Genomic DNA, 22,606 nt, shown 5'->3' on the forward strand with positions numbered 1-22,606 from the left:
TGAATCCGCAATTACAAGGAGCTTTCTACTCGAATGTCAATCCGACTCGGATTGCCTTAGGGAGCAGTTCGGACACCTCTCAGCCTGATAGAACAGGAGTGACCACCTCCCGGGTTTGCCCATTCCCCACGGATTGGCAATTTGGAACCATTCCTGAGAGCATCACCAACGATGACGAACTCGATTAAGATTAGAAGAACTGAATTCCTGTGTACCTGATTGATTGGACCTGTCGATAATGAAGTACTGGTTTCTAGTCCGCTAGGAATGATTGTGTCCCGATAATGATGATGTCAGGATTTGAGGCAACTCCTGTTGAACGAATCAAACTTTGGAAAATGCAAAAAAAGTTGAAACTGAATGTATTTATGAAATGTTTTCATGGGGAATTGCGTGGTACATTGCTCACTTCTTTAAATCTTGAGGGTTGATCTTGTTACCGGAGAGAACCAAATAGGGTGTGGCCGACTCCTTCTGTTTCTTCTTCAGCTTTTCGACAGTCTGCAGCGGCGTATCCGTACTGGACATATTCATCATCAGACTCTGCTCCATGACCTTCTTCATTCGCTTTTCAGTCTTCATCTTGCCCGAGCCTTTCCCATGGAACTTATGGCTGAGGTATCGGAAGGCCTCCTTTTGGTTCATGAGCCGCCCACCGTCATCGATATACTCGAGCTGAACATTGGGCACATAGTTGGCCTTCTCTTGAAATGGCTGCGAGGGACCGCCTCCCCCATAACGATCGCCTCTCCGCCCACCACGCTCATCGTCCATGCGCATCTTATCGTCGATTGAGTAGTTCTTCGCCATGAGATGCTTCAGGTTACTCCCCGTGGCTTTCTTTTCTTCCTTCTCCCAATAGCCTTTGCTATTGGCTAACTGGATCGCGGCAGCCACGCCGCTTTGAAGGTCGGGCTCCTCCTCCAAAATGGCCGCATTGTTCATGTCATCCTCCCCATGGGAATCCACGTCCATTTTCATGTCGCGCTCAAAGTCCGAATCGTCATCGTTGTTGTCCACCTCTTCCCATTGACCCCGTTGATGCGGCTCTTTGGTGGAGGATCGATCGGCAATGCCACTGGATCCCGCTGCGGAGGTGAGGGATTCCTCGAACTCAAGGAGATCTTTGGACACAGAGGATTCTTGCTTGATCTTCTGGCCACGCTCGAATTGATCGTTGAACTGGCGGGCGCCCAAATTGCGGCAGAACTCGACGGTCTCATTCATGATAAGGGGCTTGCCAAACTGGCTTTGGTGACCATCTTCTTCCTCCTCGAAGGTGCCGATGAGTTCGGATCCGGTGAGATCCTCCTCGGTCTCCTGCTTCACTTTCGGTTCGGCTTTGATTTCTTCCAGGATTTGTTCCGCTACATCGGTATTTTCTCGCTTCTGTTTGAGTTTACGAGCACGGTTGAGGGCAGCCTCGAGACCCATATCGCCCTCATCCTCTAGTTTGACGTCATCGAGATCCGCCTCGAACTTGATCTCGACATCCTCGTCCAAATCCATGGGTAGGGCACCTTTACTGGATCGATCCATTGGGGCTGGACTCTTGGACGGCTTCTTATTGGCACTCGAATCTGCCTCGAGATCGGCCAACAAGTCGTCGGCTCGAAGGATGCGTTTCTTGACCTTGCGTTTCTTCTTGGGCTTCTTGAATTGGGCCGTTTCTTCCGAGGTGTAATAATCCGAGGCCACTTTGAGCTCGGGCAACGCGAGCGACTCCAATCTTTTGGCCGCATTCAATTTCTCGCGGATCTTCTGGCGTTGGCGTTCGATTTGCTCCTCCTCGTTGTAGTCGCCTTCGTGACCGATCTTGAAGGAAGTGCGTTGCTCGCCTTCGATTTCCTCGTCATACTTGTCCAACATATTCTTGCGTTTGAGCTCGCCAGTGAGCTCGTCCACTTCTTCCTGATCGTAGGCGTTATAGCCGACCTTGGCCTTCTTGACCTCTTCCAGCTTCTTCTTGGTGCGCTCGTCATCCATAATATTCACATTGACTAGGGTGTCTTCAGCCGAGGCGTCCAACACATCCGAGTCCTTCAAGGTTAAGATCACATCCCGACCCGACGCGAAATTCTCGGCCGAGTGTTCCACCTTCAAGCCCGACAAATCCTTCTTACCATAAGCCCCGGCTCGATCTTGCGCCACGGCTTCTTGCACTAGGTGGCCCACGCCAAAATCATCCTCCAGCTCCTCCAACATCCGGGCCCGTTTTAGCGCTGCCGCCTTTTCCGCCTGAATCTTCTTCTGCCGCTCCACCCAATTGGAGCTGGAACCCCGACGATCCTCGTCCGAATCCGAGTCGCCCAGTTTCTTGATGGCCAATAACCGCGCTTCCATCTCGCGTTTCTTCTTCCGCTCTTGAATTCGTTCGCGCAATTTCTCGGCATGCGTTTTCTGGGACAAATTCTCCGGAGCTTTGTGGATCTCGTGTTTGGTCGAATTGGGGATGAGCGTCCCGCCTTGCGCGCGGGCGAACTCTTCACGGGCTTTGTGTTCGCGCCTCTCTTCACGGGTGCCGTTCGGGTCCACCGCGTTCTTCTCCTTCAAAGGGGCCAATCCCAGGGAGGCGCGCAGGGCGTTGCTTTCAGCCACTGACATGGACAAGATCTTCTGCGACCCGCCCTCTGGTGCCGGGGCCTTGGGCGGAGGCGACGCCGCTTTGAGCTCCCGCGGCTCTCGTTCTCGCTCCCGCTCCCGCGTCCGCTCTTCCCGCGATCGAGGTTGAGCTCGTTCTTCGCGCCGCGAGCCCCGATGGGCCCGTTCTCGGGAACGGCTGGGCCGCCGAGGGGCGGGTCGCGAGCGCGATCGATCTCGACGCGGCTCCGGTTCCTCCTCCTGAAAGAAATCCGCGGCCGTGGCTCGGCGTCGCGTGGCGATCACGGGCACGGCGGTCTCGATCTCTTCTTCTCTTTCGGCGACCTCGGGCGTGGACCCGCCTTCCCGATCCGTGGCTTCAGCCGCATCGGACGACACAATCACCCGGTCCTGGCTCTCNATCGGACGACACAATCACCCGGTCCTGGCTCTCGGAGAGTGCGGAATCCTCGGAATGACGCGATCTTTGGCGACGCTGGCCGGAGGCGGAATGACTCCGCGGTGCCTCGCCGTGGGCGTGTTTGCGCTTCTTCTTCTTCTTCTTGTCTTTCTTGCTCTTCTTCCGCTTCTTCTTGTCCTTGACGCGTTTCCGATGCCATCCAGGGGCGTGGGCCGAATCGGCCGAATCTTCAGAATCCTCGGCCGAATCCGAGGATTTCCGGGAGGATCGCCGTGGGCGTGGGCGGGGCGCCGATCGGGCGGGTGGGCCGGGGAAATCCTCGTCCGAGGAGATCACATCCCCCTCATTATCCGGACGCGATGAGCCCGGTGAGCGGGAGCCCGAGGTGGGCCGGCGGGCCAGCGGCGAACGACCCCCCCCTTCGGCCGGCGGCGGGTCGTCATCTTCCCATTGCCCTTCTTCCGTTTCGGATTCGGGTCGTTTGCTACCCCGTCCCATGACCCGTCTGGTGGAGCGCCCCAACTCTCGGAGGACCGGGCGGCGATGTACGGGGTGTGTGTGTTATCACGTTCCAACCGGTTCCAACCGGTCGATTGGGATCCGATTTTCGGGTTGGCCAACTTCGTGCGGCGTCAACGTTGAACCTAGAGACGCTAGAGACCGAATGAACAGCTGCTAGCCATGGATGGGTTTGGCAGGACTTCCGTTTACACTTCAGGCAAAGAGTCAGTCCAGGGTCAGAAGCGTCAGTAGTTACTAGTTATCGGTAAACGTTATTCTCCACCGATTAGTTGGCAGTGCTACTTTTTTAAATCTTAACCTGACCTCATCAAACCTAATCTAACCTTACCTAACCTAACCCAACCTAACCTAAGACGATATTTATAGCCCTTAAAGTCTCTATCTAAACCTTTTAGCATTTTGCCACAAATTTAAAAATTAAGCACCGCCAACTAATCGGAGGAGAATAACGTTTATCCTAGTTATCGAGATTTGTAGGTTCATTTACACTGGAGTTTGAATTAGGCGCAAAATTCAAAGCAGGTGAGTCGGCTAATAGCATTGGTTCGCGTCAATTCGAATTCAATTTGATGGCGTGGGTCGATTTTTAATATTTCAGATTAAAAGCAGACATTATATCTATTACGAAAGCTGTTTTTTTTTAATTACATTACTCTGGCTGACGTGTGCCTGACCCTTTTCTCTGTCAATTTCAACTCAATTTTTAATTGTCTCTGGAGGGAAATATTTCAATATTTCGGTGGAGGGAAACGAAACTTTGGACGCCTTTAAGTAGCGGCTGTTGGAGGCTGTCAGCCGAAGTTTTGGAAGGTCACCAAACTACTTTTCAATACCGTAGAGGTAAAAAAAAAACTAGATACTCTGCGCCATATTAGACAAAAACATTTCTAGAGTTTCGAAAGTCTTTGGTTAAAAAAAAGTAATTTTTCGAGCATGTTGATGAGCAAGCTGTGACAGTGTATAAAAATACAATGCCTCACATGAACCATTGCTTTCATGAATCAATGAATGGTAATTCCAACTCTATCCCATGCCCGAGCCCTATTTAGCCTTTTAAGGACCAGTGATGTCTCAAAATTTGAATGTGACATCATCTTCCTCTCCTGCTTCAATGTATAAAAATAGCTTTTTTAAAGGATGGGAAACATTATTCCCCTTTCTAAGCATGGTATAAGATTTAAAAATAAATCAAGTCAATCCATCCCACGGCACGGCTTCAGGACCTGATTGACCTTTCTGCAGCGTTTAAAAATATTCTGGTACGGAGGGATTCATTGTTAGGATGCTGAATTGAACTTATCCAGATTGAATTTTGGACCTTCCACTAGATCGCGCATTGGTGAATAAGTCCAATCAATAGGTGTGCTGGCTTGCATAATGTGGTAAAACTCAGTTGAATCATGCTTCATCTTTAACCCCAGCTTAGGTCAGATGGCAACACTCTTTGTTTTGTTTTGTTTTATTCCGACCCTTTTCAGGTATGGGCTGCCGATATCTAGATAGGGTGACGCTCCGTATTCGGAAAACTTCACAATGAGAAACTGTTAAAGAAAGCTCAATGCCATCATGGAAAGGATTGCCAGGAAACTCTCCAGAATTCATGGAAATCAAACTTAGTGAGGCTTCATTCCTCTTCTGCATTCCTCTTCAACCATTGTAGCAATTGCCGGGCTCAATGAACCAAGCGATGTTTTTTCACTACTTCTTTCTCGTCACTTTGTCTGGCTTGGCATTGGGCTGATTGGGCCGATTGGGCCCCTTCAGTGGGCATGGTCAGTTTGGCCTCTAGTTTGGCCACTTCACAACAGTATGGAGCCCGAATCGTTCGCCACGCCTCTGGCCCCGATCCGGCCCTTGATGGGCACACCTAACCCGCCGGGTTTGCCGCCCCCCCTTCACCATAAGGAGAAGAAGCTGAAAAAACATAAGAAGCACAAGAAGCATGATTCGCAAGAGTCCAAGACCAAAGCCGGGATTGCCGCCATTAAATTGCGGATCAAGGTGGGCGGGACGGGATCCGGAGCGGCATCCGGGGCCGGCGGGGTGGAGCCCGGGGTAGGCGGGGTCGAGGCCAGTGCCGATAACGAAGCATTCAATGCGAGTTTGGCCATCCATACCAAGAAAAAGAAGAAGAAGAAGGAAAAGAAGAAGGACAAGGAGAAGAAACACCGACATCATCATAAAGACAAACGAAAGCGAGAACTGGACACGCCCCCCAGTGGTTTACATCCCACCTCTGAATCTTTGGAGCCCGAGATAGTCAAGCTAACGGGGAGTGGCGACCCTGGGTCGAATCTAGAGCCAGCCAGCAAACGATTAGCCGTGGAACAGGCCGAGAATGGGCCGCAGAATGACGAGAGTCCAATCTCCAAAAAAGAGCCTCATGAGTCCGAGAACCATGACACGCCTCCCGGAGATAGGCGGCCTTTCCTACGACTACTGGATTACATCCTACCGTTGTTGGAGAAGCGCGATGTCAACCACTTTTTTGCCTTCCCCGTGAGTGACAAGTTTGCGCCTGGCTACTCGCAAATCATCAAGAAACCCATGGACTTTTCCACCATGAAGGCCAAGCTCAAACGCGGGGAATATGGCGATATTCACGCCTTCCAGGACGACTTTGAGCTCATGTGCACCAATGCCATGACGTACAATACGCAGGATACGATCTACTACAAGATGGCCAAGAAGCTGCTGACCATTGGCAAGTGTCTGTTCACACCGGACAAGCTCATTCCCATGCGAGATCAGTTGCCGTGGTTGAAAGAGATCAGCGAGGACGAGCTCGGATTTGACATCATGAGCGAGCCTCAACCACCGATGGATGATGATGAGGATGATGACGAGGATGCCCGTGATGACGTATCTAAGGTTATCGAGGATATTCGTGAGGTGGTGCGAAGACCTCTAGGACGATTTGAGGCCATCCCCGACGATCTGACCTCGCGCGAGATCTTGGAACAGGCTCGCCAAGCCGCTAAAGGTGCGGCTGAGAAGCTTCAATTGTACCGTCCCCACTCTCAGATGGGCTTTTTGCGACAGAAATCAGACGGCTCCACTAGCTTTTCTTTCTTGACGGGAAGTGCGGGCGTGATTCCGGGGACCGACAAAGATCGACCCGTTTCTTTGGGTAGTCTGATCGGCAAAGTCAAACAGGGATCGGGGGCCATTCAAGGCTTCCGGGAGGATCGTCGGAATGTGGTGAAGGCCATTCATCCACTCTACTATGGAGCTTTTAGTTCGCACGGTCCTAGCTATGACTCGACTTTTGCCAACTTAACGAAAGAAGAGACTGACATGGTCACGGGCACCTATGGCGAAGATATTGGCACCCAGTATGCCGAGAGCATCTTGAACTTCTCTCGGAATTGCGATTATGCCATGTTCATTGTGGATCATTTGTTGGACATTCTCACCGAAAACGAGCATCGTAAAACCAGTAAGTACATTGAAGAGAAAAAGAACCTCCGGCGAGAGGATGAGATGACCGAGAAGGTCTTTGAAGGAGCGAATTCTCTTGGGGGATCGGCCGAAACACCAGAACCTGCCGCGTCGTCCAATCCGGCCGAAGCGACGCCCACCATAAAGAAAGAGGCCATCGATTTCGACTCATTGAAATCGCTGACTGATGATGGGATCGACATGAGCTTTCTGGACAATTTGAAAACCGAGTATAACGAAGCCGTGAAAATTAAAGAAGAGGAACCCGAAGTCGATCCCAAGGTCCAACTGGAGGCCACAGCTCAACTCATCCATCAATTGAGGGATGTCCAGCATGACCGCTTGAGTCAAGCCCCTCCTCAGCACTTCTCCAGTATTCCTAAGCCATCCGAGAAGGAGCTTAATATTGCCAGTCAAGTTCAAAAGAACTTGTCCACTTTGGCCAAGCAGGTTAAACCTGAGAACGTCGTACCTGACGCGAGTATTCGGAAGCTTCTAGGCATCCCCATCGAGCCATCGCCATCCTAATTTCCCCCTATGACCCATGTGGAAAGTCCTCTCTATGTATGTTCCATAATGAATAAGATCCAAGCTTGCCCATGTTTGAATGAACTTCTTTGTTGATGTAATTATCATTATTATTCGAAACTCGAAACGAGAATAACATATATTAGAATCAGGTAAGAGATCAGGAATAATAACTAGGCAAGGGCTGATTGATAGCCATCTACAAATTTCGAAACAATGCCCAACCGAGCTTTTAGTTACGCTTCTTCTTCTGAGCGGCCTTCCCTCCGGCTTTCCCACCTTTGGGCTTGTCCAACGCTTTCTGTGTAGCCTTCCAGTAGTAGATGACTTGGAGGGCCAGCAAGACATTCACGGCCGACGAGCACACGTAGGTGGCCACGACCACCTGGTCTCCAGTCTCCTGAATCGAGGTGAACACGCGAGCTAGAGAGCCAAGGGCCAACAGGAATACGGTCACGGCCGACAGTTGACCCGTGTGGCCGGCTCGAAGATTGCTCACCACTTGAATCAATTTCCCCACCACCACCATGGGAATATTGGCAGCCTGCGCCCACCACAGAGCCTCCTCCGGAATCAACCCCGGTTGCAAGATGCCAAACACTATGGTACCATACACCAACGTGAACAGCACGGAGGAGATGGTAGAACCTCCAAACCACAATACCAACAACGCAATCAGCGAGGTTTGTAGCGACAAGAACACCGCCTCGCCGTAAGAGCTGAACGGGAAGCCGTGATTAAAGCTGTAGGCCCCATTAGCCGTGACGGCCAATAGCTCCAGGAGCACACCCAGGAAAGAGATGCCTTGAGCCGACCCGTTGGCCACAATCTTGAGTACCTGGGGTAGTTTCACCAGACTAGAACCCAAAATGATGGCATAACCGAGTCCCTTGGCGAAGAGAACCTTAAGACAGTCCACATTGCTGAAGTTGTGTGTAACAAACAGCTCCTGGAAACATGCCGGCGAGGTGAAGCCGTATTTGATGGCATTTTCCTTTAGCACATCCATGATGGGAGGAGATGAATGAGTATTGAAACAGTAAAAGACAATCCACGCCGGAAGTGTGTCCGTGGATGATGAGTTGGAACCTGGATAGGACAAGGAGGAGGATCGATCCTCAGCTCAGTCTCTCAAGTCAAGCGCAAACATAGCAGGGTTACCAAGTGCACAGTCGTGCAACCTCGAATTTTCAGCAAACCGCTACTTGAAGGGTTGCGACATGCGATATCACTGAAAAGCCGATCCGCCCCGGTATTACAATCCGTTCTCCGTCATCTGGATTTCGCCAGGGAATCGCTTATTAGATTGGTTCAAGACCCCTTCAGTGAGCGAAGTACTAAACTTCAAGTCATTTCGTGTTTTAATGGCTCTTGGTGTTTGAGCGACAGATCTCGTTCTGTTTGACTTGATGGAACCTTTAAACGGAAAAGTCGTCTTGTTCAGAGAAAACTGGCACAAGGCTTGACCTTGTTTTCAAGTAATACTTTACTATTAGCCTCAGCTATATAGAATGTCAAGAGGGGAAGTTGGACGGCTCAGAGAAGGATCCAAACCGCGATCATGATTTCAACCTACAGAACCTGCCGCGGCTGAAAAGTGTCAAGAACTTGAAAACGCGTGCACTTCATTACAGTACATATACACCGTATATAATCCGCATACTTATCTTCTTTCCGATTTTTTTAAAAACTTCGTCTAACGGCAAATCACAGAGATATTCTCAATTAATGCCGGATTTGGATTGACAGGGATTCGTAGTGGTGGACTTGTGTCTAAACCAGTTGCAGAACCTGTTCCTAATCGATACGCCCGTTCAGTGTTGCCCGCATAGATAACTTCATATATAGATCGATCAAGGGCGCTGCGATCGCATGTTTTCGTCTCAGCTGTCGCTGGTGGAAAAAATGTTTCATTCGTAGTCAAGCTACTTAGGACACCTATGGTGCAAATTTGAATCGTTGACGGCTCGTCCAAATTCAGAGTAGAAACCCCTAATAAGACTCCTTGTCAAGTAATTGCTCTCGTCCAGCACGCTTCATAAAACGGGTTTGAGTAAGTTGTCCGACTACATTTTTAAGAACGAAATTTTGAAGAGGTTAAAATGGGGCTCAAGTAAAGTTTTCATCCATGTGATGGAAACACTTAACTGAAACGCAAGGAACAAGCCTGGGTTCAGGCTGACCTCCAGAGGTGTCGGAATTACCTTGTTTACGTATAGGCGCAATCATGTCGCCCACATTCAAACACATTGTTGGGAGATTGAAACGAAATTCTGAATGCCTCATCATTGCGTTGCAATTTCGGATACATTTTGTTACACATGTGGTACAGCTCCTGTTGAACTTAAGCATTCTAGTTATGGTTTTCTATGGTTGCCCGATTGCTTTCTCGAAATTCTTCCAATAAACACGAAAAACTAATGATCTTTTTCAGCGATAAGATTAATGAAATAGTTAATAATTTTCGTCAAAATAGTTTCTCTTAAGTTTTTGTTTGTTTGGTATTCGAATATGTTGGTGCTCTTATAGGCAAAACTTGTTTCTTGATTATTTTTCACGAACTTTTTGCTCTTTCTGTTGAGTCTTGTCTTGAAATTAGCATGAAATTGAACTCAAAAACAATCTCACTTACACTACTAAGTGATGTTCATAATTTGAAGAATCCTGAACTCATGAATGGTTTGTAGAATCAACAATCTAAGTCGATTATCTATCCATAGATAACATGCAGCATAGCATAAATGATGCACAAATGGAAGCATTGCGAAAACAAGATAAATGTGTTTTCGTATCTCTTTGATTTTTAACGGAAAAAAAAATATTCAAAATATGGCACTTTGAATGTAATTTTTCCAGCTTTTGCCAAAACCTGATAAAAGCCCCTCAGTTTCCCCCACAATCGTCGTTTTTAGGTTATCTAATACTTAATATTCATGAAAAATGTTTTAACTCAAAATGGCAAAAATAATTGAAAACTTGATGCAACCCTAAAAAATCACCTTTCCGACCCCTTATAATTGCACATTTTCAAGGAACCACTTTTCAACACCATTTGGGCCCAATTTATAATTCCATAGGATTTTCACATGAATAAAACCTGAATGCAAAAACCGGGTCGTGTGGAAGTAAAAATGTGAGACAAATATCTTGATATGATGTAAGGCTTGACAGTTAAAAGCTTTGTCTAACGCCAAATCACATAGACATTCTCAATTAATGCCGGATTTGGATTGCCAGGGATTCTTAGACGTGGACTATGTCTTGCCCACAAAAAAACTTTTGCCGTATTCAAAAAGCCTGAAAGGATATCAACAGCATAATGTTTTGACGAAATTTAACATTACCAATGTTTAATCTTTCACCTGTAACTGGTCATGATTATGAAATTGAATTTTAACTAGATACATTTTGAAGTTGTCATTCTGGTGGGCGTTTTCCTCAGCTTCTCGAAATGAAGTCCAGGCTTTTGTCACAATACTCAAAAATCGCGAGGAATTACATTTGATTTAAAAATGTCAGTAAAACCAAAAAAAAAAAAAAACAATATCGTTTTTAGAGCTATTTTCATTCCTAGAAATAAATATATTTGTCTCGAACTAATATCTTGGATCATGTTTTACACATTGTGGTGATTTCAGTTCCAAATTTTCAACGTCTTCCTAAGACTAACAAAATATCCCAAACCCTACTAAATGAGCATGTTTGGTGTTAATCAGCTAGCGCACTATCAAATTGGCTCAATACCACTATGCTAATTGCCTAGACAAGCATGTAAAATGGAATAAATGTCAAAATCCAATGCATGCACAGCGCGGTTTGGCTGGGCATGTTGTCTTTGATTTTACTCCATGGAATAACAACGTCAGTTGTCCATGGACGCGTTTACTTGACTAGCCCATAGAGTACTCCATGACTAGCCCTCCTCTTGCATAAAAAATGACCCCAAATATATAGAGTTATCCACCAAGTAAATTTAAGAATGGAAAACATGTCTTAGGGTGACCAGTCAACGTATAGTCAACTCATATCCTGTCTTTTTGGGAGAAAGTGAGAGATTGCGTGCACACATGCATCATGCATGCTCCGTCCTTTCTTTGTATCAATGGCATCAATCCATTTTGTGCCTGCCTGGTCATGATGGCCTGGTTGGTGAATGCGTCCAAGTGAAACCTGAGGACTGGTGTTCAGGGCCCGTGTCAGCCAGCAATGCTCAAGTCGTGATCATCTCTGGGAGGATGGCCGAGGACGACCATAATGCGGCTCAGGCGCCGTTCGTGGCTCGAGCTCATCTGCGGCGCAATTTCTCGTTCAGTCATCCCGGACGACCGCGTCGAGCGGATCCTGAAGGGGCCGGCGGAGGAGGTGGCGCGGCTTTTCTCGACTTGCCTCCCACCCCTCGACCGCGATTGCGGGGACAAGGGCGGCAAAACTACTTCCCAGCCACGCCCCGACAAAATCGACGTCGGTCCTGGGGTCATGAAGTGGCGGGGGAAGGTGGGCGAGTGAGTGGAGGACAGGCGGTGCCTCATTTGGACGTTTTGGACATTAGACGGGATTTTCAGGCCACCATACAGGTTTGTTTTATGCATTGCTCAAAATTGAAGCCAATAGATAATGGTTTGCAATGAATGAAAGTTGCGCGAAAAGTAATCTTTATGTAAGGCCAATGTGAACGCTGTCAACTTGACCCATTGGTTTGATTTTACGGGGGACATTATTCTCCATCGATTAGTTGGCGGTGCTACTTTTTCAAACTTCACCTAACCTAATCAAACCTACTCTAACACGAACTAAATAACCCTATCTAAACCTTTTAACATTTAGCCACACATTTCAAAATGCCAACAACCGCCAACCAATCGTTGGAGAATAACGTTATCTGATTGTACCGACAGGATGACGAGTTCGATAACCTTGCGTTCTTGACCGATCTAACGCTTTGCCCTCAAAGTTGGACCGCTCGAATCGGTGGATTATTTAACTCATCTCATCTTTCGGATGTGACTTTTGTGGTTTTGGACGAGAACGAAGATGGAGAAGGGGTTTCCGGGAGCGGGACTCGTTTCCGTGCCCATCGTTTCCTTCTGGCTCTAAGATCTCCGGTGTTCGAGACCATGTTCTTCGGTTCGTTGGTCGAGCAAAGCAACGAGATTGTCGTTCCCGATGTGACCCCGGCGGCCTTCAAGGCCATGCTGCTGTACATCTATACGGAGAAGGTGTCGTTCCAAGATATTGTCAACGTCTGGCATCTGTGGTATGCCGCCCGGAAGTACATGCTCGAGGGCTTGGAGGATATTTGCCGACGGGTAAGTTATAAAATCAAGAACCAATGTTTGGTGATAAATGTCCATGAAATGGACTATATGGATAGATAATCTTTATTGAAAATCTTGATGACGAACGAGAATGCTTGTTCTCTTTCGATCGGAACATTTACTTTTACAAATTTTTGATACATATTGCAAGCTTTGTCTTCTTGTTATGCATAAAAAATAAAAAATAAAAAAAAAATGTGCCTCCTGATAACTTTGAATTCAGCTTTTGTTGCTTTTGTTATCCTGAGATTGTTCTTGTCGATTATGTGTGAAAATGAAAACTCCGTTCGGCCTTCAAGTCATGTCAAATGTGATGCAAGTCAAAAGTACCATCCATTTATAGTTTGAGCCCCATTCCACTTACAATTACAACAGTTTAATGGCAACTTTTGGTCAAATGTTACGAATAAATGATTAACGACGCTTAGTATTGACTTTGCTTAACCATGTTTATCGCTTGTCCAAACTCCTTTACTTTCTCAATTAAACTGTACTTTGATCCGCTTTTTTGCGCCTTTTTCACTTTCAGCATTTGAAAATGAGACTGAATCCGAAGAATGTTCTGGACACCTACTTGTATGCCGAAAACTACGGGGATACCCAAATGTTGTACGAATGTCTCAAGTTGATCGATCGAAACGCCCAAAGCATCTTGAACTCGTCCAAGTGCTCGACTCTTCCCTTGTCCATCTTCAAGGGCATCTTGAGCCGGAACACTTTGGCGGCCAAAGAGGTCGAAGTCTTCGAAAGCGTGATCCGATGGAGTCAAGCGGAAATCAAACGCCGCCTAGATGACGAAGATGAGGGAGAGGTGCCGAGTTTGAGCGAGCTCTTCAAGGAGTTTCAACCCTTTATGCGATTCCATGGCTTCACCAGTCAGGTAAATAAATAGCAATTTACCATCATAACGGGCTCTGAGCTTGAGTCTGGCTCAGCCGTGGTTACATTTTTTTTTTTAATTATTTAAAAGAGCACCTCACTTTGTTGGAAATTATTTGTGCTCGTGTAAGAATACAGCGTGATAATAAGCTGTTCTGCGAATCAATAGCAATTCAAGAGTAATAACTAATTCAAAAATGTAAATCTCGAACATAAAAGATGTTATTGCGAGTGTTATCAAATATTCTTGCTTCAAAATTGATTGGCAAACCAATCGATATGCTTGCAATTCAAAAAAAGTCGATCATTCATCTTCAATATTACACCTGAAATATTCGTCACCCATCAAACTTGGATTACAAATGATCTTTTTTACTTTGAATCATTTCAATTTTTGCAGGAGTTTGTCCACACAGTCTTGCCTTACGGTGTGTTGGACATTGAGGCCATCAGCAAGATTTCGGCTAAGATTCGTCACAAAGAAGAACCCGAGACGTTTCGCGAGAGTGAAAACACCCTTCTCTCTCCGGAGCCTCGAACTGGTCTCAATCAGGCCAGGGATCTCCTCTTCGAGAACGATGAGGCCTCAAATACTCTTCGCAACGCGAGAGTCCACACCCAGAATATCAAAGATCAAAACCCAGTTCAGAGCATGACACGAATGGGACCGGGTTATTATCAATGTGCCCGATTCAACCCGGATGAGGCCTTCAGTATTGTGAACAAGTGGCCGGATTCGTATGTACTGAAGTTTCGAGCGGATAGGAACATTTATCTCTTGGGGGCGTGCATCACAGAAAATGATCGGCAGTTCTACAAGCCCAGCTTTCATTTCATCCTCAAGTTGAAGGACGTGAGCAATGGACGAGTCATATCGGAAGGAACGGAGACATTCATGCGAAAGCCGTCGAGGAATTTTGAAAAAGGACTGCCTAAAAGCGCTCTGAACAGTGGCCCCCATGATATCAGTTTGAGGAATATCGCACATATCTACAAGGACAAATGGTACGAGCTCTGTCTGACCATCACGCTCATGGACCGAGATTCCGGAAAGGTGCCTATGTTCATGACCCAATGTAAGGACAACGTGTCGGCCTTCGATGTTAATTTTGAGTTCAAAAGTCGGCACATCCCCGACGATAAGAAATCGATGGCCTCATTGGATGAAATAAGGGTTATTGATGAGGAGGAATCGCCAGAAGCAGATGAACCAGACGACGGATTCTTCGATTCGAATCTCGTCCCGGGTCTCTTCTCGAGACTCTACTTTTTTTATTGAATAGCTTTATTTTTTGTTAATTAATTTTTAGAATATAAATATTTATATATTAATTCACACAGATTGAAATCAACATTCGGGATCTAATCCCAATCGTCGCTGGCCGAATCGTTATTTGATTCGCTGTCGTCGAGGTCGTCATTAGGGTCAGGAATCATGCTCGATATCTTGCTCAGTACCGATCCCCCGGCCCCCTCATTGACAGTAGTTGTACTCTTGGAGGGCTGACCTCCTCCACTGCCCGCAATGCCTTTCCGCCGCATTGATAATTTAGCCGCCAAGTCGGCCAACAGATCTCCACCAGCCCCTCCACTACGGGATCCACCCACGCCACGCTCCTTCTCTTCTTGCTTGGCCAGTTTCTCCTCCCTCTTCCGCTCCTGAATGGAACGGAGGCTAGCTCCACTTTTACCCCCAGCTTGTCGAATAGCTTCCATCAGATTGGCACGCCCGTCAGCGCCCACCGAAATTTTCGGTTGGGGTCCGTCGGGAGCATCTTCAGAAGACATGGAGGGGTCTATAGAGGAAGGAGGTCCACTGGGGGGTGGTGGAGGTGGTGGTGGGGGTGCAGTCATGGGAGGGGGTGGTGGCGGAGACGTTGTCATGGTAGGAGGTGGGGGCGGGGGCGGAGGTGGAGGATTGGTGTCACCGGTTGTGACGATTGGTAATATGGGCATGGGAGCCGTAGATGGAGGCAAAGGGGGAGAAGGAGGTAAGGTATTAGGTGGTTTGGGCCGCATTTCCACAGAAGAGGTCAAGGTGGGAAGCTCGGGTAGTGTGATGGAAGGTAATATGCCCGCCCCCGGGTCATTAGCGTAAGTCAAGTCTTGAGCTATGTTGCTCAAGTCTAAATTATCCGGTAGATCGAATTCGGGAAGATCACCCATATCGGGGTTGTAAAAATGCTGATCTTGATCGGACATGTCCAATTCATGACCGGGTCTGAGGCTCACCGGCGCCTCATCCAAATCTTTGAGTCCGGATTGATCTTGATGGTCCTCTCCCGGTTTTCGTGATTTGTGTCGAATGCTCAGGGGGTTGACATGCATTCCCGATAAGTACGGATTATCAGCCGTGTTGAACACCAGGAACGAACTGGCACTCCCAATGTCCTCGGGAAGTGCTCGACCTTCCCGTAACTGATCGTACGAGCTCGTCAGTCGCTTCTGGCCTTTAACATGGTACGATCTGAGTTTGCCCTTAATTTCCCTGGGTTCCAAGCCTCGCAAAGGTCGCGGGGGTAGAAACTCATCCGGGATTGACATCTTGGGCAATGTCACAGGTGGCAAATCTACCATCAAAGCTGCCAAGGGCTGTGACGGAACCGATGGATACCTGGCATGGGCAAAGATGGCTGTGGCCTTCTTGGAACCCCGGATTCCTTGGACCTGTTTTTGAACCCCATCAATGCGTTGATCCAAGCGATTCAATTGATCGATTTGGGCATCAACGCGTTGATCGATGCGATCAAAGATGGCTCGAGATATGTGATCCAATTGAGTTAGGGCTGAGATCATTTGGGTCACGGTCTCAACCGGAGATAGATCCAAACTTATCAATGGGACGGAGTACATGATGAGCAAATTGCAACGACTAGATGACTCGATGAAATCTCGTGGATCACAAGATGCAATGGAAAACTCCCCTCTGATTAGAGTTGTTCAGGTAACTAAATAACTGTTACCGGTTATACAAAGGTCAAACTTGCTTGTCATTGGACAATGGATGCAACGGACAATTAAACCAGTTCGGGTTTGGATCATGGTAAAGGCCAACTTTGGTATTAATCCATGGTGGAATCTGAATTTCGGAGAACTGACATGTTCTCGGGCTTGTTTGGAATCACACCAATTCTAAGCTGATTAGGACCTCATCAGCTGACAGACTCGAAAAGTTCATCTAACATGTCTGGTCTTTTAGCATTAGGTCATTTTAGTCATGAAGTCATTTTTAGATGTACTAAAAGCTAAATCAAATTATTCATCAATTGACAGGGGTAATGTCGAGATCTGGACCACTCATAAATCCGGTCATCTGCCCCTGGTTTGACTAATCACCACAATCCTAAAACACACATATTTGAGCCTAAATGATTGGTGTCAATCCTAGAATAATGGCAAATATTTTTGAAGCCTAACTTTATGAAAAGGGATCTCTCACGTAAACAACCTGACGGGAACAAACCTTTGAATTTACGCTCTACGGGCGCTATCATCGATTATCAGCTGAGGATGGAGGATATTGGCTGGGAACTGCCGAGTCTCCACTCAGTTGAAACCATAGAGAGTTGTGACGTTGCAACTCAGTCGGTGAAGTGAAGTTTAAAGGCCAAAGATACTGGGATCCAACCATAATGTAGCAAGTGTTGCCTCCGTTTTGTTACACGACCGCGCTCATCGAACATCTGCATACACTCCTAGGTCCCCATGTCAGTACTCTATCGTTCTCACTCAATTGCTTCTTTGGCTCGGCCATTTACTTCGAATGAGTTCGACCGTTTCCAGCAGCACCGCGGATTCTCTGATTCCAGATCATGTGCCAAGTACTAATCCGGACTTGGAGCGCCCCTACGATTGGCCAGATTTTCCCATGATGATGTTGTGGTTGGTACACACCCTCAAGGCGATTCTCTTCACCACTTTATCCCTTTTGCAACGCCTGATTTGCTGTGGACGCAAAAAAGCCAGACACGCCAGTCAATCCTTGCCGAAATTCAATCCTAGAGTAATGCTTATAGTCCATTAAAAGTGAGGACTGGTCTGTTACTGACCCTGCTTTAATTTGTTTCAGGGATCTGGGTCCCAGGGAGGGGATTTGGACGACTGGAACCGTTGGGAGGAGGATCCCGAGATTGTGATTGGAACGCCCAAGAAACCCGAGACGGTACAGGATCATATTGCGGCTTATCGGGAATCCTTGCAAGATGCTCGGAAACAAAGGCAACAATCGGAACCGAACGAAGCCCCACCTCCACCTGAGGAGGACAGCCTTTTTGCTGAGCTGGAACCCACTGTCGTCAAACAGAAGAAGGTCTACATTGGACCTTCCATAGCCCGAGGATCGTCGACCTCAGGCCGGAAAAATAGTCGCTTAGCTGTCCAAGAGGACATGACCGATCCCATAATGGCCATGGTAAATCTTGCTTTCCTATTCAACTTTAGCTCTTTTTACTACTTTTTTTCCTCGTTTCCTATTAGGGCGATGAATTGGCGGAATGGGGCTCAACCGCTGGCAGTAATTCCGGATGGCAACCCGAAGACGACGATTTGAGTGAAGTTCTCCGTGAGACGCGCAAGGAGCAAAGTCGGCGCTAGATTTACTCTCATCATGTTCGGTTGGCTCTTTATTATCGATCTACAACTGATTGTTTCACTCTCACACTAGCGTTGGTGGGGATAATAAACGTGTCTCTAAATGTCACTATCACGTGCTTGATCCGGTCTCTTCACTTTTAGCGGAAGGCACGCGGAGCGCCGGACCTTTGTAGAGCTTGAATTTCTTGAAATGCTTCTGGACGTCCATTTTGGGATAGGGTTTAACGGCCAAGCAAGTGGGAAAGTCCTCGGGTTGCTCGACCCACAACTTGTGGTCAATCCCGGCCTCGGTTAACTTGGCCGCCAACGTCCGCAAGGCTGGCTCATCCGCAGCCTATCAAGCAACGTAATCCCCTTTAGCAACATAGTTAAACAGATACGCACAAACCGCCTCTCACCTCTAATATAACCTTGTGCATGTTATCTAGATCCGCCAAATAGGTTTGCGTGTGCTCATCCGAGTAGAAGAGATGAATGACAGCCGTAGCCGCATGACAAGCCTGAGCCACCAAGGCCCCCACGGGCCAAGACATCTTAGTCAAAAGGTCGCCCCGCACCACAACGTATTGCACGACCATCCCAGATGGGCTGGCCATGATGTAGAAGCTAATGAATGGATGGGAGAATAATCTAAGCCGTCAAGGGCTTGCCTTCAGACAGCAAGTCTTCTTTCGCGGCTTGAACGCGTTTGTCAGTCTCAGGTTTGACTGCGGTCACGTAACTGGAAGGACAAAGAGACTGGTTACACTCAGTTGACCTCTCGGGGTCATATTACAATCCATACGTACTGGCTCGTCAGGTAGATAAAAAACGGGATGGAGCTCAGGGAGATGAGAAGGCAGATGTTGGAGTTGGTGAGCATCACACCATCCAGGAGTTGGGCCCTGGTGTAGCCGAAATAGCGTTTGGGACCACGTCGAGCATGTTGGATGGCACTACCGTGGAACAACCTGAAAGTAACAAGGATTTCAGGGCCATAATTAAATGCTCAGGGGGTGGTGGGGCGGGGGGTTGTCAATGGACTTTTTACCTTTGGCGTGTCAGTTGGGTGGGCAGGGCCAGCAACGCCTTCAATGGAGATGCCATGGATGGATGGACCTAGTTCGGGAATTCACGTAAAACAGCTGCGTCACTTCGTTTATATCTATGATCAAAGCCCACGAATGCTTGCTTGATCCTGCCCTGACCAATTGTCCCATTTCGTCTTAATCCGACGAAGAGCTGAATACTTTACACCACTAATATATTCCCAATGAACATATTTGGTATCTTATGAGCAACAACTCCCCCCAAATCCTTCCATCGATCACATATTGCCCGTAAATCCCGGACATTTCTGAGGTTTACGTTGATCCTTGGTCACGTTCAGTACTCTAAAAGCAGCTGTGTGAGCTGAATCGACGATCGACCAACAGAAGAACTCTCAAGTCACATCGTTGACTCTCTATAAATAAAATCGCTAGCTTTCTGGTCGTAATCGCTTCTATTTGGGGGAGAAGGAAAAAGTGATTCACATCGAGGTCTGCTCCCGGTCACAGGTCATTTGGTAATACTGAACCCATCCTCGATCCAGTCCAAAACGCCTCCATCATCGGGGGTCGTCTTCAATAGGACGTTTCTGCCGTAAGGATGTAGCGGATATCGCAACGTGAACTTCATTTGGATTCGACTAGATTTCAAGATGAGCGAGTCCTTGATTTATCCCGAGGCTCGTCGAGCTCCACTCTCATTGTATGTTCTGGGCCAGATTGCTTTTCTGAAGGTGGTCCATCACAAAGCCGCGTTTTTGGAGACGGAATACATCAGCCTGTGGAAGAAGAACCAGCTATCGTATCCGAATCGCACTTTAGCCGAGACCTTGGATATCCGGAATGAGGCGGTGGATACCCGAGCGGTGGTGGAGCGTTATCAGCTCAAGATGCGCGAGATCAAGCTCAAACATACCGAGATGGTGCGCAAGAAGTTGGAGCGACATCAAAGTGGACCACGATTGATGGCTAGTAAAACGCCGGGAAGTCCCAATTTGGGATCGGTGGGGGTTGCCAGTCGGACGCGTTCCAAGGTCTCTTCGTCCACTTTGGCGACGGGACCGTCATTCAAGGCCAAAGCGGAGAAGAAGCCCAAAGTGAGCAAGGTCAATGTGGAAAAGTACCTGACCCTGATGGCCAAGCCTTTGGTGAATGGCATCCCGGGATCCGCGGAGCCGGCGGAATACATTGAATATCGGAAATGCAAGTATATCGAGGATCTTCGGGTGGTTCGGGACTACCTGGTGGAGCGGCTCTCGGCTACCCAACTCCAGGATCTTATGGACACTATGTATAACATTTCGCTTTACAACCATACGTCAGAGAATGGACTCTTGAGTCTCCAGTCAATGCTGACCACTCACCACACGCGTCAATTTGCTATTGCCCCGCCCAAGTTTCACGAGAATTTCGCGATCCAACCCATCACTTCCATCTATAGTAATATACGAACCCACCCTGTCAAGGCTGAATTCATGGAGACCCGGATTGGCACCACTATCCTTCATTTCGCACTCGTCCAAGGGCAAAATCTGACGCACTTGGACCTGAAACGATGCGCCTGCGATAGCATCTTGCGAGTGGTCGCCCACAACGCCACTCATTTGCGGCATCTGGTGATTTCCCGATCTATGGTGTCCGATCAAGGATTGTTGTACCTGGCTGGAGTCGAATCCGTGACCGCACGTCCCAAATTGAGACGGGAATGCAAGCAGAGGGCCAATGAGAGCTCCAAACTCGTGCGGGATGTGGCGCCCAAGTTTTGGGCCCAGGGCAAGAATTGCTGTCGCAAATTGGTCCATTTGGAAGCTGAGGATCTCTTGGATGTGTCATGGCCTGGACAAGCCGTCATGAAGTACTTCGACTATCCGAGTGTCCCGTTGGACAGTGGTTTTGTGGCTGTTCTCATGTACTTGCCGCACTTGAAGGTGTTTCTTTGCGAAGTGGGGGCCAGAGCGGTTCAGTCGTACTCGCGGAACTATGCCAAATGGCACAGGAGGGCGCCCAAACTTCGATTGGAGGCCATCAGTGATAGTCACCTGACCCCGCCAGTATTTGATGTCCTTCAAGATCTCTGTCCGAACCTGAGCCATCTGAAAGTGGAATGGTTTGAATCCTACACAACCCAAATCCACAATCGCGAGGATTGGCTGGCGGGATTGGTGAATGTTCCCAATCTGGTCGAGCTCCGAATTGGAGATGTCGATTTCAAGACCGAGAAGCTCAAGACGTTTCTTCCTAACTTTGGCCCTAACCTCACTCATTTGGAACTGAAGGAGATCTGGAAGTTCAAGTTCTCCAACCTTCGGGCTATCAAGCAATGGTGCCCAAATTTGAAGTTATTCTCTCTAGTCATGACCACAAAGAACGTATTGGCTACCGTGTCACGAGTCCAAGTGGATAAGGATCACAATATTCAGCTCAACTCCAATGAGAAGCACTTCCTCTCCAACTTGGAGCACTTTCATTTGAGTGGTCCATTTGGTTATGAAGTGGTCCAATATATACTGATGCAAGCTGAGAAGATCAAAAGCCTGAGTCTAGGCATTGAATGGCTCGATCCTGCATTCTGTGACAACCAGCCCTTGACCCGGAAAGATCTTATAGGTCGAGAGTACTTAGAGGAGATTCTGAGCGTGAACCCGTTGCCCAATTTGGAACAACTCCATTTGATGGCTCAATATCGCCGAGGTCGGAAACGCCTTAACAGATTCTGTTTCGACTTCGTTGTGAGCAAGTTTCCAAAGCTGAAACATTTGGGCAGTTTTTCACACTGGAACCTTAGCCCCGTCGAGATCCGTGAGATCATGGATCAACTGAGATTCTCAAATGTGGGTCTAATTCTCGAGGAAGACTTGCATTCTACCGCCAACGAGCCCAAGTTCGAGTATAAGTATGTGTCAGAGCGAAGTTCACTCTCATGTGGTCACGTACCACCTAAAAGAGATGCCCCCGGGATGTTGGCAAGCTTCTTGAACCTCATGGGCCCTCCAAATCTACTGGATGATGACATCTCGAGTAGCGATGAGAGTAGCATGGATTCGGATCTTGACGACGACAACCTGATGGAAGAGGTGGGTGTGCCAGATGATCTGGAAGATGAGTTGGATGACAATGATTTGGGGGCCGAACTCATGATCAACGATCCACAAGTGTGTCTCTTAATGTAAGTCGACCATGATCGCGCTACTTCCCAAGAAACAAAGAAGGCAAAGAACGAAAACAGTGACTGCTCTACCAATGATTATTGTGCAAGAAAATAAATCCTTGTTAAGCGAATTAATTTCAATTGATTTACT

At 47.8% G+C, this 22,606-nt stretch overlaps 8 protein-coding genes across 9 annotated transcripts; 4 read left to right on the forward strand and 4 right to left on the reverse strand.

Annotated features, from left to right (window-relative positions):
- Positions 1-345: 345 nt before the first annotated feature.
- LOC131883360 (U4/U6.U5 tri-snRNP-associated protein 1-like) lies at positions 346-3,499 on the reverse strand. Its single transcript, XM_059230815.1, has 2 exons — positions 3,044-3,499; positions 346-2,997 (listed from the first exon to the last, which is right to left on the reverse strand). The coding sequence occupies exons 1-2, from the start codon at positions 3,497-3,499 to the stop codon at positions 406-408; spliced, it is 3,048 nt and encodes a 1,015-aa protein (XP_059086798.1). The 3' UTR covers positions 346-405.
- A 1,769-nt stretch (positions 3,500-5,268) lies between these two features.
- On the forward strand, positions 5,269-7,593 carry LOC131883311 (bromodomain-containing protein 7-like). The gene has a single exon (XM_059230756.1). It carries the CDS (start codon positions 5,333-5,335, stop codon positions 7,490-7,492), a length of 2,160 nt encoding a protein of 719 aa, XP_059086739.1. The 5' UTR covers positions 5,269-5,332; the 3' UTR covers positions 7,493-7,593.
- Positions 7,578-8,870, reverse strand: LOC131883313 (mannose-P-dolichol utilization defect 1 protein-like). Its single transcript, XM_059230757.1, has one exon. It carries the CDS (start codon positions 8,499-8,501, stop codon positions 7,725-7,727), a length of 777 nt encoding a protein of 258 aa, XP_059086740.1. The 5' UTR covers positions 8,502-8,870; the 3' UTR covers positions 7,578-7,724.
- A 2,675-nt stretch (positions 8,871-11,545) lies between these two features.
- Positions 11,546-15,018, forward strand: LOC131884183 (uncharacterized). The gene is made up of 4 exons (XM_059231871.1): positions 11,546-12,066; positions 12,388-12,798; positions 13,337-13,687; positions 14,087-15,018. The coding sequence occupies exons 1-4, from the start codon at positions 11,560-11,562 to the stop codon at positions 14,963-14,965; spliced, it is 2,148 nt and encodes a 715-aa protein (XP_059087854.1). The 5' UTR covers positions 11,546-11,559; the 3' UTR covers positions 14,966-15,018.
- On the reverse strand, positions 14,923-16,822 carry LOC131884184 (WASH complex subunit 1-like). The gene has a single exon (XM_059231872.1). It carries the CDS (start codon positions 16,537-16,539, stop codon positions 15,049-15,051), a length of 1,491 nt encoding a protein of 496 aa, XP_059087855.1. The 5' UTR covers positions 16,540-16,822; the 3' UTR covers positions 14,923-15,048.
- A 399-nt stretch (positions 16,823-17,221) lies between these two features.
- LOC131884185 (receptor-binding cancer antigen expressed on SiSo cells-like) lies at positions 17,222-18,951 on the forward strand. Of its 2 annotated transcripts, XM_059231875.1 has the most exons (4): positions 17,223-17,393; positions 17,496-17,689; positions 17,756-18,097; positions 18,163-18,951. In XM_059231875.1, the coding sequence occupies exons 2-4, from the start codon at positions 17,555-17,557 to the stop codon at positions 18,277-18,279; spliced, it is 594 nt and encodes a 197-aa protein (XP_059087858.1). In that variant the 5' UTR covers positions 17,223-17,393; positions 17,496-17,554; the 3' UTR covers positions 18,280-18,951. The 2 variants fall into 2 exon arrangements, with proteins under 2 accessions (XP_059087856.1, XP_059087858.1); XM_059231873.1 differs by having other exon boundaries at positions 17,222-17,689.
- LOC131884186 (putative peptidyl-tRNA hydrolase PTRHD1) lies at positions 18,296-19,450 on the reverse strand. Its single transcript, XM_059231876.1, has 4 exons — positions 19,310-19,450; positions 19,068-19,229; positions 18,678-19,000; positions 18,296-18,613 (listed from the first exon to the last, which is right to left on the reverse strand). The coding sequence occupies exons 3-4, from the start codon at positions 18,873-18,875 to the stop codon at positions 18,389-18,391; spliced, it is 423 nt and encodes a 140-aa protein (XP_059087859.1). The 5' UTR covers positions 18,876-19,000; positions 19,068-19,229; positions 19,310-19,450; the 3' UTR covers positions 18,296-18,388.
- A 259-nt stretch (positions 19,451-19,709) lies between these two features.
- LOC131884181 (uncharacterized) lies at positions 19,710-22,586 on the forward strand. Its single transcript, XM_059231870.1, has one exon. The coding sequence runs from the start codon at positions 19,961-19,963 to the stop codon at positions 22,475-22,477; it is 2,517 nt and encodes an 838-aa protein (XP_059087853.1). The 5' UTR covers positions 19,710-19,960; the 3' UTR covers positions 22,478-22,586.
- The last annotated feature ends 20 nt before the right edge of the window (positions 22,587-22,606 follow it).

Source organism: Tigriopus californicus, chromosome 7 (assembly GCF_007210705.1).
Source record: "Tigriopus californicus strain San Diego chromosome 7, Tcal_SD_v2.1, whole genome shotgun sequence".
In the NCBI taxonomy this organism is placed as follows: domain Eukaryota; kingdom Metazoa; phylum Arthropoda; class Copepoda; order Harpacticoida; family Harpacticidae; genus Tigriopus; species Tigriopus californicus.

Bases quoted from the DNA above. Each gene is read 5' to 3' on its own strand.
- LOC131884185 (XM_059231873.1), top strand. From the start codon at position 17,450: ATGAGTTCGACCGTTTCCAGCAGCACCGCGGATTCTCTGATTCCAGAT. The intron at 17,690-17,755 runs GTAATGCTTATA...AATTTGTTTCAG, and splicing joins TGCCGAAATTCAATCCTAGA to GGATCTGGGTCCCAGGGAGG. The intron at 18,098-18,162 runs GTAAATCTTGCT...GTTTCCTATTAG, and splicing joins CCGATCCCATAATGGCCATG to GGCGATGAATTGGCGGAATG.
- LOC131884186 (XM_059231876.1), bottom strand. From the start codon at position 18,875: ATGGCCAGCCCATCTGGGATGGTCGTGCAATACGTTGTGGTGCGGGGC. The intron at 18,614-18,677 runs GTGAGAGGCGGT...GTTGCTTGATAG, and splicing joins TGCACAAGGTTATATTAGAG to GCTGCGGATGAGCCAGCCTT.
- LOC131883360 (XM_059230815.1), bottom strand. From the start codon at position 3,499: ATGGGACGGGGTAGCAAACGACCCGAATCCGAAACGGAAGAAGGGCAA.
- LOC131883313 (XM_059230757.1), bottom strand. From the start codon at position 8,501: ATGGATGTGCTAAAGGAAAATGCCATCAAATACGGCTTCACCTCGCCG.
- LOC131884183 (XM_059231871.1), top strand. From the start codon at position 11,560: ATGCATCATGCATGCTCCGTCCTTTCTTTGTATCAATGGCATCAATCC. The intron at 12,067-12,387 runs GTTTGTTTTATG...TTGTACCGACAG, and splicing joins ATTTTCAGGCCACCATACAG to GATGACGAGTTCGATAACCT. The intron at 13,688-14,086 runs GTAAATAAATAG...CAATTTTTGCAG, and splicing joins TCCATGGCTTCACCAGTCAG to GAGTTTGTCCACACAGTCTT.
- LOC131884184 (XM_059231872.1), bottom strand. From the start codon at position 16,539: ATGTACTCCGTCCCATTGATAAGTTTGGATCTATCTCCGGTTGAGACC.
- LOC131883311 (XM_059230756.1), top strand. From the start codon at position 5,333: ATGGAGCCCGAATCGTTCGCCACGCCTCTGGCCCCGATCCGGCCCTTG.
- LOC131884181 (XM_059231870.1), top strand. From the start codon at position 19,961: ATGAGCGAGTCCTTGATTTATCCCGAGGCTCGTCGAGCTCCACTCTCA.